This window comes from Alosa pseudoharengus, unplaced genomic scaffold, assembly GCF_046254945.1.
Source record: "Alosa pseudoharengus isolate Yale_2024_CS ecotype anadromous, Long Island Sound unplaced genomic scaffold, YU_APseudo_1.1 YU_APseudo_1.1_scf_24, whole genome shotgun sequence".
NCBI lineage: Eukaryota > Metazoa > Chordata > Actinopteri > Clupeiformes > Clupeidae > Alosa > Alosa pseudoharengus.
This window is the reverse complement of record NW_027468689.1, coordinates 1,354,137-1,366,351: the sequence shown is the minus strand read 5'-3', so window position 1 is coordinate 1,366,351 and position 12,215 is coordinate 1,354,137. Positions and strand designations below refer to the sequence as shown.

Below are 12,215 nucleotides of genomic sequence, written 5' to 3'. Positions count from 1 at the left end.
TGTGTGTGTGTGTGTGTGTGTGTGTGTGTGTGTGTTGTAGACCTTGTGCAGCTCGTCGTAGACCAGCTGATGGGCAAAGCGTGGACACGGCTCCTCCTCCTGGAGGCTCTTACTGGGGGCGTCCTTCACCGCCTGGTCATTCTTATACACACACGACCTGACCACACACACACACACACACACACACAAAGATAGGGTTACAGAGATCAACATAAACTAGACCAACAGATGTGGGTAAAGATGTTACAAAGCATAAAGGGTTGATGATCTCACAGGTATGACCACACACACACACACACACACACAGTTTGAAATGCAAATGACTTCTCTAGTGAAACCAGGAGGAACAGTTACATCTTGTTCTTACACAAACATTTTCAACTAACCGCTTCATTTAACACAGAGAGACAAAGAGAGAGACAAAGAGAGAGAGACAAAGAGAGAGAGAGAGGAAGAAAGAGAGAGAGAGAGGGGTGGCTTTTTCAAAGGTTTTTTCTCCTGGTATTTATAGAGCGGAAAGCTCAAATACACACAGATACTTCTCATGCTTACATACACACACTCCTACACACCGGTCCCCAGAACACTCTGTCCCTTCCTGCAGGGCAAACCGATTGCAAATTCACTTTCTGAAGGTCGTGGGCACCTTTGAAATATTCATGCTGTCCCACTGCCAACATTTCATTGTGTGAGTGTGTGTGTGTGTGTGTGTGTGTGTGTGTGTGTGTGTGTGTGTGTGTGTGTGTGCCTGTTTACGTGGCTAATGGAAATCCTGCAAGGCGTGTGTGGGGCGTTCCCAAACTTTTTCACAACCATCAAGGGTCCAAGCTCTGTGTTCAGGAGATTCAGTTATGTGCACACACACAGACAGACACACAGACAGACACACACACACACAGACAGACACACACACACACACAGACAGACACACACACACAGAGACAGACACACACACACAGAGACAGACACTACATTCCTATAGTCAGATCTTAAGGTATCAGTAGACAGACCGACAGAACAAATATCCACATCACACACACACACACACACACACACACACACACACACGTTAGCAGATGCCCTCCAGTTAAACAGCCATACTTTTGTTTATGAACGTCTTTGATTTGATCCAAATGTGTTAAAATGTTAAAATGTGTTGCGTTACGTTCTTTTTGTTGCGATGTGTAGAAATATTCAGAAGTGACCTATCCTCCTTGCTGAGTTTGTTTGAGTATTGTTTGTTGCGATGTGTAGAAATATTCAGAAGTGACCTATCCTCCTTGCTGAGTTTGTTTGAGTATTGTTTGTTGCGATGTGTAGGAATATTCAGAAGTGACCTATCCTCCTTGCTGAGTTTGTTTGAGTATTGTTTGTTGCGATGTGTAGGAATATTCAGAAGTGACCTATCCTCCTTGCTGAGTTTGTTTGAGTATTGTTTGTTGCGATGTGTAGAAATATTCAGAAGTGACCTATCCTCCTTGCTGAGTTTGTTTGAGTATTGTTTGTTGCGATGTGTAGAAATATTCAGAAGTGACCTATCCTCCTTGCTGAGTTTGTTTGAGTATTGTTTGTTGCGATGTGTAGAAATATTCAGAAGTGACCTATCCTCCTTGCTGAGTTTGTTTGAGTATTGTTTGTTGCGATGTGTAGAAATATTCAGAAGTGACCTATCCTCCTTGCTGAGTTTGTTTGAGTATTGTTTGTTGCGATGTGTAGAAATATTCAGAAGTGACCTATCCTCCTTGCTGAGTTTGTTTGAGTATTGTTTGTGCGAGTGCAAATGTTTCGTGTGTGTGTGTGTGTATCTGGCCCTTCTAAAAACAGGACGGAGTGAAGACAAAACCCTCCATTTACCTCCTCATTTGATAATGATGCCAGGGCAGCACCAGCAGGAATCCTGCTTGGTTTGTCTTTGTGTGTGTGTGTGTGTGTGTGTGTGTGTGCGCGATACACACCAGTTGTTGCGGGCGATGTCGTAGATCCAGAAGGAGTTGCGGACGTTCTCCTCGCGCTTGTCCTTGTCCTTGCTGAGGCCAGAGAGCACATGGATCTCATTCAGCTCAGGGTCGATGGTGGCACGCTGGGTGAAGCCAGTCATGGGAACTACACACACACACACACACACACACACACACACATAAATAACACATTAAGATAGATACACAGCAGCAAAGTCATGGGTACACACACACACATAAATAACACTTTAAGGTAGATACACAACAGCACAGTCATGGGTACACACACACACATAAATAACACATTAAGGTAGATACACACCAGCACAGTTATGGGTACACACACACACACAAACACAGAGAACTAGGAATGCATGATATATTGGCAGCTCTGGTTTTGTATTATTACTGAGAAATATGTTAACCATTCCTGCTTCAGTTCCAGACAAGTCATTTAAAGTTATTAAATTCTTCGAGGTCCTCATTTCTGCTGTAGCAGGTTGTGCGCAACAAAGTAGACGGACAGTCGGACACAAGATACAGTTCAAGAAGTTGCGGTTGCAGAAGTTACCCGCAGTTGAAACTAAACAATCCGTAAGTTTCCCTCACAAACGCCGACTTGGTGGCTATAGCTTTTCCCCAGCTTACAGCCGTTTATCTGCCTTGAGCGTTTACTCCATAGATATGAAACGATTATCTGCATTGAGCGTTTACTCCATAGATATGAAACGATTATCTGCATTGAGCGTTTACTCCATAGATATGAAAATGATACACTGTTGCTGGCCACTCATCTCACTGACGTCAGGGTCACTTAAAGGAGCCACGCATAGGCCTGGGCTACAGCTATTTTGTTTGACTGCTGTACCATTGATGACTATTATGAGTTCTGTCCATCATTGGTGGTACTGTAGGTAAAATTACTGCAATTACATGATGCTTATTAAATGCTGTCCCCAAGAGAAATGTTATCGGTTATCGTATCGTTATCGACCACAACAGACCGATAGAGATCAGCTATCGTTATCGGCCCTAAAGTTCCGTGCGTCTCTACACAGAACATATCCACATAGGTGACAAAACCACAGAAACATGGACGTGTTCACACACACGCCCCAATCTCACCCCACACTCACACACACATTAGCACAAATAGCAATGTGGGTGCTCCACCCCTAATACATGCTCAGAGAACAATACTAGGGACAAGAACAACCTCCCATATACACTTACACTCACACACTCCATGTGTCATTACACAAGCATAAACACAGAGACAGGCTCAAATCCAAACCATGAAAATGAAATGCATCACACACATACAAATGAAATGCATCACACACATACAAATGAAATGCATCACACACATACAAATGGCCAAAAATGCACACACCCACCTGGTCATAACAAAAACAGCAAAACAAATCGCACACGCAGGCACCCACCCACAAACAAATACACACACCCTCACTGATCTTCTCTAAGCATTTCAATTTAATTCTATCCCAAGGAATAAATATTCTCCACAAATCTTATGACATCACTGGTGGGCGACTGATATTTGTCAAAAGAAAGCCCTTAAATGAGCCTCTGCTAATGGCATTCATCGTTAAAGACATCATCCTCTCTCTCTCTCTCTCTCTCTCATATAGACATACATACAGGCTTGGAATTTCACCATTCTGGGGGCAAGGCCACTTGGCCTTCAGTTGGGCATATTTGGTGGGGGGCACAAAGGCCACATGTCAGGGCACCAAGGCCAAAGTTAACTATACAGTAGTAGGCTATAAAAATGATCAAAGTTGTATTTAGCCTATTCACTGCAGTAGACCTGCACTGTATGAAACATTACAAAAACATGAAACATGACATATTACATATAACTGTAAATCATTTGATCATCTAATAAAAACAAATATCTAGGCTATATATAACATTTATTTTATATTTGGCCTGCTATTAAAATTCATGTATTGAACAATTTAAATTTAAGCACAGCTCAGCTTTAAGAAACTCAAATAGCCTAGATGCATGCTTAGCATTTTGTGATCATAAAGGCTATTTTCACAAACTCTTAGTCAGCTGTCATTTACTTTTCTCGCGAACCGTTCAATACAGCAATTATCGGCTAACATCGTTTAAAAGCTGAGAAAAAGCTCTTTCATGTGATACTTGTTATGTCTGTGTGATGAATAGGCTACTTCGCGAGTAGTTCAACTGAGAAGAATGGGTGAATTTGGACGCACTTTCTTTCTTGCGCTGTCACTTTCTCCACTGCGTAAAAGACTAAATTAATTTGCGCTGTGAATGCTAAGATTATTTTGACAGGCCACAGGCTAAATAAAAATTGCTATTAGTAGGACACAAAGCAGAATATTAAAAGAAGGGGGCACCAAGGCCACCGTGGCCTGTAAACCTATGATTTTCAAAGGGGCTTCACGGCCAACGCAAGGGGCTACGACGGCCATGGCCGTCGTGGCCGCCGTGAAATTCCTACCCTGCATATATATATATCTCAGAGTTTCCGCTAGAAAAAAATGGTTTTGTCCCATAGTGGACATTTTGATGATATGCCTGTCAAATATCCTATTATCCCTTCTTAATTAGTCAAATTGAGGAAAACTGGAGACAGACTATGTAGCTTAAAGAATGACATAATCAGGCTGTATAGAATGCAACATGTTCATTAGCCTCACTTAAACATGCCTAACAAGATCTAGCCAGTATCTTTTCATGGACAGCAAGAGTCCGCTTCGTTCGTCGTTTTAAAAAGGCTACGTTGTTTGTTGCTGCTACCCACGTTATCTCCAGTGGTGACTGTTTAACTTACACAGATGCGCACACACAAGAATGAACGCTCACACCCACTACCCCCTAATGCTATGCCTCTTTATTTGACAACAATAAATTAAGAAATGTTTCCTATTCTGGGAAATGTTTAGTTTCTTTTTCTTTCGGCCGCAGTTCAATGATACCGTTTAATTGTGCCAGAAATTATCCGCGGACCAGTAATCGCCTCGTCGAGGAGGCCCTAACCCTGCAGATCATAGACAGAGAATGCATAGGCCTACTGTATGGTTTGGGTAAAGAACACTTTATGTCCAGTGTACACGGAGAATGACAGTGTCTTGGAGCGGCCGCACCCCCCGCAACTCCACTTCCAACGTCACTGATTCCGACAGATACGCCCGACACTTCTGCTTTTTATCTGGTGGTGGTGGAGTTGACCGGACATCTGAGGCTTCAGACGTTACCAATTTATCATCATCCATCGCGTCTGGCCTCTGAAAAAACGTTTAAGGCTAGTCTGCCTGGGCCTGGCCATGTTTGAATCGCCTCACTCATTTGTTTGTTGTTTAACATGGACGTTTTAAGCGTGCGCTTCCTATTTGAAATGCAACATAGGCTGCGTGTTGTTTAATAGCTTTCGGTAGAGCCTGTTCATTTAAAAACATAGCCAGAGGACGTATAATATAGGCTTACATATTAAGGCTTATTCTCAAATTCAGATTGCGTTAGGGGACGGGATTATTAGCCAATTTCAATCGGACAATTTGACCGGAGAGATTTAATTTTGTCGGACATTTCATTTTTTTTCCAGCCAATGTCCGGTAATTACCGGACAACGGAAACCCTGATATATATATATATATATATTGTGTAAAATATACACAAAAATTGTGTATATATATTCATATTCAAATCACCTGGCTCTCTGCTCCACCTCTCTCTCTCTCTGATAGACACTCAAGGAAGCACACACACAAACACACCAAGCACAACTTTTAGAAAATGAATGATGGGGGAAAAACAAGAATTTACATACTCTGAGACAAACAGGCGCGCACACACACACACACACACACACACACACACACACACACAGCACCGAGGGGCAGATCGAGGGCGTTTACACTGGCCAGAACAGAGGAGAGATAAACATTTGTGAATGATTATATTTGGGTTGTTTCCTTCCTGCCAAAATACAAGCTGTTCTTTCTCTCCCTTCCCCCCTAGCCTCCCCACCCCCCACCCCCTCTGCTTTTCATACCCTGTTTGTGCGTCAGGTCGCCCTGCTGAGATTTTACACAATCTGTTTATGGGGACCGGAAGTGTGTCAGCGCCCCCTGTGTGTGTGTGTGTGTGTGTGTGTGTGTGTGTGTGACCTCTCCAGCAACCAGGCCTGCACTTGACCGAACGCAACACTAGGGGTGGGAGTCACAGGTTACCTCATGATCTGACATTGTCATTATAGATTCTCTATGACACATACACATCATGACACAGGCGAGGACACGAAACAGCCCGGCTGACGTTCATTAATAGAGTAACTAACAGCATGGCTAACAGCATGGCTAACAGCAAGGCTAACAGCATGGCTAACAGCAAGGCTAACAGCAAGGCTAACAGCATGGCTAACAGCATGGCTAACAGCAAGGCTAACAGCATTGCCAAGTAGAAACCCTTTTTAACTGAAAGTGCCAGACAAGTTTAGTTAGTGTCCACTATGGGACAAATTAGTGTCTGCCATGGGACAAGTTTAGTTAGTGTCCACTATGGGACAAGTTTAGTTAGTGTCCACTATGGGACAAGTTAGTGTCTGCCATGGGACAAGTTTAATTAGTGTCCACTATGGGACAAGTTAGTGTCTGCCATGGGACAAGTTTAGTTAGTGTCCACTATGGGACAATTTAGTGTCTGCCATGGGACAAGTTAGTGTCTGCCATGGGACAAGTTAGTGTCTGCCATGGGACAAGTTTAGTTAGTGTCCGCTATGGGACAAGTTTAGTTAGTGTCCGCTATGGGACAAGTTAGTGTCCGCTATGGGACAAGTTAATGTCCGCTATGGGACAAGTTAGTGTCCGCTATGGGACAAGTTAGTGTCTGCCATGGGACAAGTTTAGTTGCTCACATCTCTGGCTCACTCTTGGACCAACCCATATAGAACATCTCTGGCTTCCATGGTGCTGCATTTCCTCTCTAGAGTGTATAGTTACGCTACAACGTTTGTCATGATTTCCAAGAATCAGAATTACGAATTTTAATTCAATCATGTAAAGCCCAAGGACAAGAATGCGTAGCCTGAGGACAAGAATACATCTGCTACTTGTGCTCACGCATCAGCTGGGCTCCACAGAACTTCCACAGAACGGGAGTGAGGGATTCTGGGAGAGAGACTTCCACAGAATGGGACTCTGGGAGAGAGACTTCCACAGAATGGTGGGAAGTGCATAAGAGAAGGATGACTAATCAGAAGATCCACCAGTGGTTGTGGTTGTTGGCGGATAGCTATTTGTTTCTGTCTATGTGTGTGTGTGCATTAGAAACTAAGGGTGTGTGTGTGAGAGAAACCATTTGTGCCTGTACAGTATGTGTGTCTCAAACACACAGACATCTGAGAGATTGAGAATGTGTGAATGTTTGTGTGTGTGTGTGTGTGTGTGTGTGTATGTGTGTGTGTGTGCGTGTGTGCGCATGCGTGCGTGCGTGCGTGCCTGCGTGTGTGACAGTGAATTAAGATCTGTCGGCTGTGAAGAGTGAATGGTGTCTCAAACACACAGACATCTGAGAGATTAAGAAAGTGTAAATGCCTGTGTGTGTGTGTGGTTGCTGTAAGGTCCACTCTGAACTAGGGCTGGGACAACGCGTCGACGTAATCGATGACGTCGACGCAAAATATGAGCGTCGATTAGTCAAGCATAACATGTGCTGCTAAATATTTTTCATTTGACACCTTCAGTGTTTTCCATACGTTGACTAATCTGTGGCTGGGCACCACGAAATCAAAACCGGCCACCATATATTGATGTTATGTTATAGTCCTACTATTTAAATTAAAGATAAAATAATGTCATTGAGCTGCACTTTTTACTCACACAGCCTTTCCTCGCCCCGCCCGCTCTCTCTCGAAACGAGCCCGCTGCTCCTCCTCTGCATGTGCATTTAACAAAATATTCATGATTGTTGAAGGATTGTTGTTGCCACATAGAAGCACTGCATAGAACACAGTGGGCTAAATTGCTATTAAATCCGCTTAGCATCGTCGTGACCATGCTGCGCAAATTTGTTCAAAACTGCAGCATTAAAGTTAAGGTAAACTCTGCTAAGGTCTTATCACAACATAGTACATCGAGGAGACTAAACTAAGTTAAGTTACAGTATGAAATCAAGCAGTATTTCAAAGCTAACGTTAGAATACTTTTTGGATGTCATAGCATGCTTACTTGCAGCTGCTTGTATTCGTTACTCAGGCTCATTTTATTGACTCTGAATGTTTGCAAAATCCCGATGTAAATGGAAGTGTAAAGTGTTTTCCAAGACTCAAAAGTGCTTGTCCAAAGGAGAAGTACGAACCGTTATTTGAACTAACTAAGTTATGAATTGCATCCACACATCAGCAGCCTTTTAACTGTGTTAATGTTAATTGCAAGGATTCCCACACAAACGTCTTAAAATGACAGGCACTCAATTAGACATACTGAACTTTATTGAAAGCTACCTCTGACTAAGAATGCATTACTTTGCACTTGTATAGTCTTTTATTTTGGAATCTTAAGAGCAATAAACATATATTGCAATGTTAAAGAATTCATATATGTAAATAAACATGTATAAGTTGCTATTAGTGAATTAATTGGGAGATAATCGATAATCGAAATCGAATCGGACTGAAAAAATGAATCGTTTATCCCAGCCCTACTCTGAACCCTGCCTAACCTCACTGCAATAAAGAATCAGCTTCTTCCATGCGCAATATGATCATTCCAGGATCTCTCACTTACTCGCGCACGTGCACACACGTGCACACACACACACACACGGCCACACGGCCACACGGCCACACACACACGGCCACACACGGCCCTTCATCTCTCTCTGCCTTTGTCTGGAGTTGTGCACACTCCTGGACTACAGTGAGTTGTGGACATTGCTGGACTACATGTTTTCTTCTAAGCAAGATGAAAGTGATGAGGTCGCCCTGAGTGGCATGATGACATCATCAGCTCCTTCTCGGAAACCTCCCCTAGGTGATGTCATGCTTGGCCAAATTTGGGACTTACAGGAACAAGGTGACATCGCCAGACTGAGTCACACCAATCACAATGACAACGCAATGCAAACTGGGACAAAGAGACAAAGGTAGTGAAAGTATATGTGTGTGTGTGTGTGTGTGTGTGTGTGTTGTCTGGGGGGAATTAGACACTGTAGCTTTTGTTGTTAAAATGAATAATGGAAGTAGCACTATTACAATATATTAAAACACTGTGAGCCTCCTCTCGTTTCAGGCCTTGCGTGGTCATTTCTATTTCACACTCCTCCAAATCAAACACAAAGGCACAACAATACCACACAAAATGCACTTCTGTGTAGGGATGTAATGATTACTCGTAGAACGGTAAACCGTGATAAAAATATTGACGATTACCGTTTTCACTTCAAATATCATAATTATCACGGTTAATCCTTCTCAGCTTCATCCGAGCCTGCTTTTGACATACAGTAGGCCTGATGCAATGAAACAAAACTGGTACCCTACTGATTCTGTTGTCTAATTGATGGACTTAACTGTGATTCAGATTAGGCTACACCTGCTTTTAAAAGGCGGAACATTTTCACATATTCCTACTCTATATTCCTCAAAAGTATATATTTCAATTATTTTTTTCATGAAAAATGGCCTTATAATGACTAATATTGACTGACTAATATTTAGCAGACGCTTTTGTCCAAAGCAACACAGACAGAATGGTGGGTCGGTAATGGAACCTAAGTCCACCGATGGTCAGTCAGTGACATGACTGCTGCTCCACCACGCCCATGTAAAATGACCTTCAAACCTACTTCCTGATTTGGAGAATTGGGGTCCATTTTACCCCGCCCCCTCTCCATGCGCTTTCCCCTGCTGCTGCAGCTGACCGCTCATGTCTTCCTCCAGCTACTCAGGATTGAAGGTCACGAAGCGTCATGCCGATCACAAAGAACGGCTGCTCCAATTCCTATACTGTGGCTGTGATTAGTCAACCATAAAACCAAAGCAGAAATGCTCAGCCATGATACTGATGCTGCTTATTTTAACTCATAACAAACATGGTGACGTGTGGTCAACACGGTTAAAAACGAGACTCTCCGGAGGGGTCTTTAGAGCGGAGACTGTTGTTTGATCTGCCTGGCAGGGCTGGGTGTGGCCCGTGTGGTGTGCTGCATGCTGATTGGCTGGCGATGGCGATGAGGTCATACCCATGCCCGAGTCCTTCTTGGTGCCGTCGGAGATGATCTCCACGTGGTCAGCGTCCACGTCATAGCTGAAGAAGTCGTTGAGATACGTCTTGGAGCGCTGGCCGCCGAACACGTACAGACAACGATTCCTCTGTGAGGGAGGAGAGAAGGAGGAGGAGAGGAACGAGGGAAGAGAGGAGAGAAGGAGGAGGAGAGGAACGAGGGAAGGGAGGAGAGAAGGAGGAGAGGAACGAGGGAAGAGAGGAGAGAAGGAGGAGGAGAGGAACGAGGGAAGGGAGGAGAGAAGGAGGAGAGGAACGAGGGAAGAGAGGAGAGAAGGAGGAGGAGAGGAACGAGGGAAGGGAGGAGAGAAGGAGGAGGAGAGGAACGAGGGAAGAGAGGAGAGAAGGAGGAGGAGAGGAACGAGGGAAGGGAGGAGAGAAGGAGGAGAGGAACGAGGGAAGAGAGGAGAGAAGGAGGAGGAGAGGAACGAGGGAAGGGAGGAGAGAAGGAGGAGGAGAGGAACGAGGGAAGGGAGGAGAGAAGGAGGAGGAGAGGAACGAGGGAAGGGAGGAGAGAAGGAGGAGAGGAACGAGGGAAGAGAGGAGAGAAGGAGGAGGAGAGGAACGAGGGAAGGGAGGAGAGAAGGAGGAGGAGAGGAACGAGGGAAGGGAGGAGAGAAGGAGGAGGAGAGGAACGAGGGAAGGGAGGAGAGAAGGAGGAGAGGAACGAGGGAAGGGAGGAGAGAAGGAGGAGAGGAACGAGGGAAGAGAGGAGAGAAGGAGGAGGAGAGGAACGAGGGAAGGGAGGAGAGAAGGAGGAGGAGAGGAACGAGGGAAGAGAGGAGAGAAGGGGAGTGGAGAGATGGAAGGACAGATGAAAGAACGACAGGAAAGGAGAGGGGGAACGAAGAGGGAAAGAGAGTAAATTTGAGAGGAGAAATGAGGGAAGAAGAGAAGAGAGTGAATGAGAGGAATAGAGGTGAGCAAAGAAAAGGAGAAAGTGAGGGAGGAGAGATGGAGAGAGGAGAGGAGTGGAGGAGTGGAAGAGGAGAGAGATGGAGAGATGAGGGGATGGGAGGAGTGGAAGAGGAGAGAGATGGAGAGAGAAGAGAGGTGTGGAACAACAGGAAGAAGAAGGAGTGTGGACAAGAGTGATGAAGAGAAGGGAAAAAGGAGGAAGAAAGTAAGAGAAAAGAGATAGGATGAGATGAGAGAGAGAGGGGGATGATAAGAGAAAGTAGAGAGAGAAGAGGCAAGGTAAGAAGTAAAGAAGAGAAGAGCAAATCAGACGAGTATGTGGAGTATTAAATCAGACGAGTATGTGGAGTATTAAATCAGTGGAGTATGTGGAGTATTAAATCAGTGGAGTATGTGGAGTATTAAATCAGTGGAGTATGTGGAGTATTAAATCAGTGGAGTATGTGGAGTATTAAATCAGTGGAGTATGTGGAGTATTAAATCAGTGGAGTATGTGGAGTATTAAATCTGTGGAGTATGTGGAGTATTAAATCAGACGAGTATGTGGAGTATTAAATCTGTGGAGTATGTGGAGTATTAAATCAGTGGAGTATGTGGAGTATTAAATCAGTGGAGTATGTGGAGTATTAAATCAGTGGAGTATGTGGAGTATTAAATCTGTGGAGTATGTGGAGTATTAAATCAGACGAGTATGTGGAGTATTAAATCTGTGGAGTATGTGGAGTATTAAATCTGTGGAGTATGTGGAGTATTAAATCAGACGAGTATGTGGAGTATTAAATCAGTGGAGTATGTGGAGTATTAAATCAGACGAGTATGTGGAGTATTAAATCTGTGGAGTATGTGGAGTATTAAATCAGTGGAGTATGTGGAGTATTAAATCAGACGAGTATGTGGAGTATTAAATCTGTGGAGTATGTGGAGTATTAAATCAGACGAGTATGTGGAGTATTAAATCTGTGGAGTATGTGGAGTATTAAATCAGTGGAGTATGTGGAGTATTAAATCAGTGGAGTATGTGGAGTATTAAATCAGTGGAGTATGTGGAGTATTAAATCTC

The 12,215-nt window shown here is 43.9% G+C and overlaps 1 protein-coding gene across 5 annotated transcripts in view; it reads right to left on the bottom strand.

The window, feature by feature from the left end:
• The window catches only part of mkln1 (muskelin 1, intracellular mediator containing kelch motifs), a 50,867-nt gene that overhangs the window by 8,950 nt on the left and 29,702 nt on the right, over positions 1-12,215 (bottom strand). For all 5 annotated transcript variants that reach the window (XM_076302764.1, XM_076302766.1, XM_076302765.1 and 2 more), the window contains 3 exons: positions 10,197-10,326; positions 1,956-2,103; positions 43-157 (listed from right to left, as the gene is read on the bottom strand). In XM_076302764.1, the coding sequence (XP_076158879.1) occupies positions 43-157; positions 1,956-2,103; positions 10,197-10,326 (393 nt within the window). The remainder of the gene's footprint in view (positions 1-42; positions 158-1,955; positions 2,104-10,196; positions 10,327-12,215) is intronic.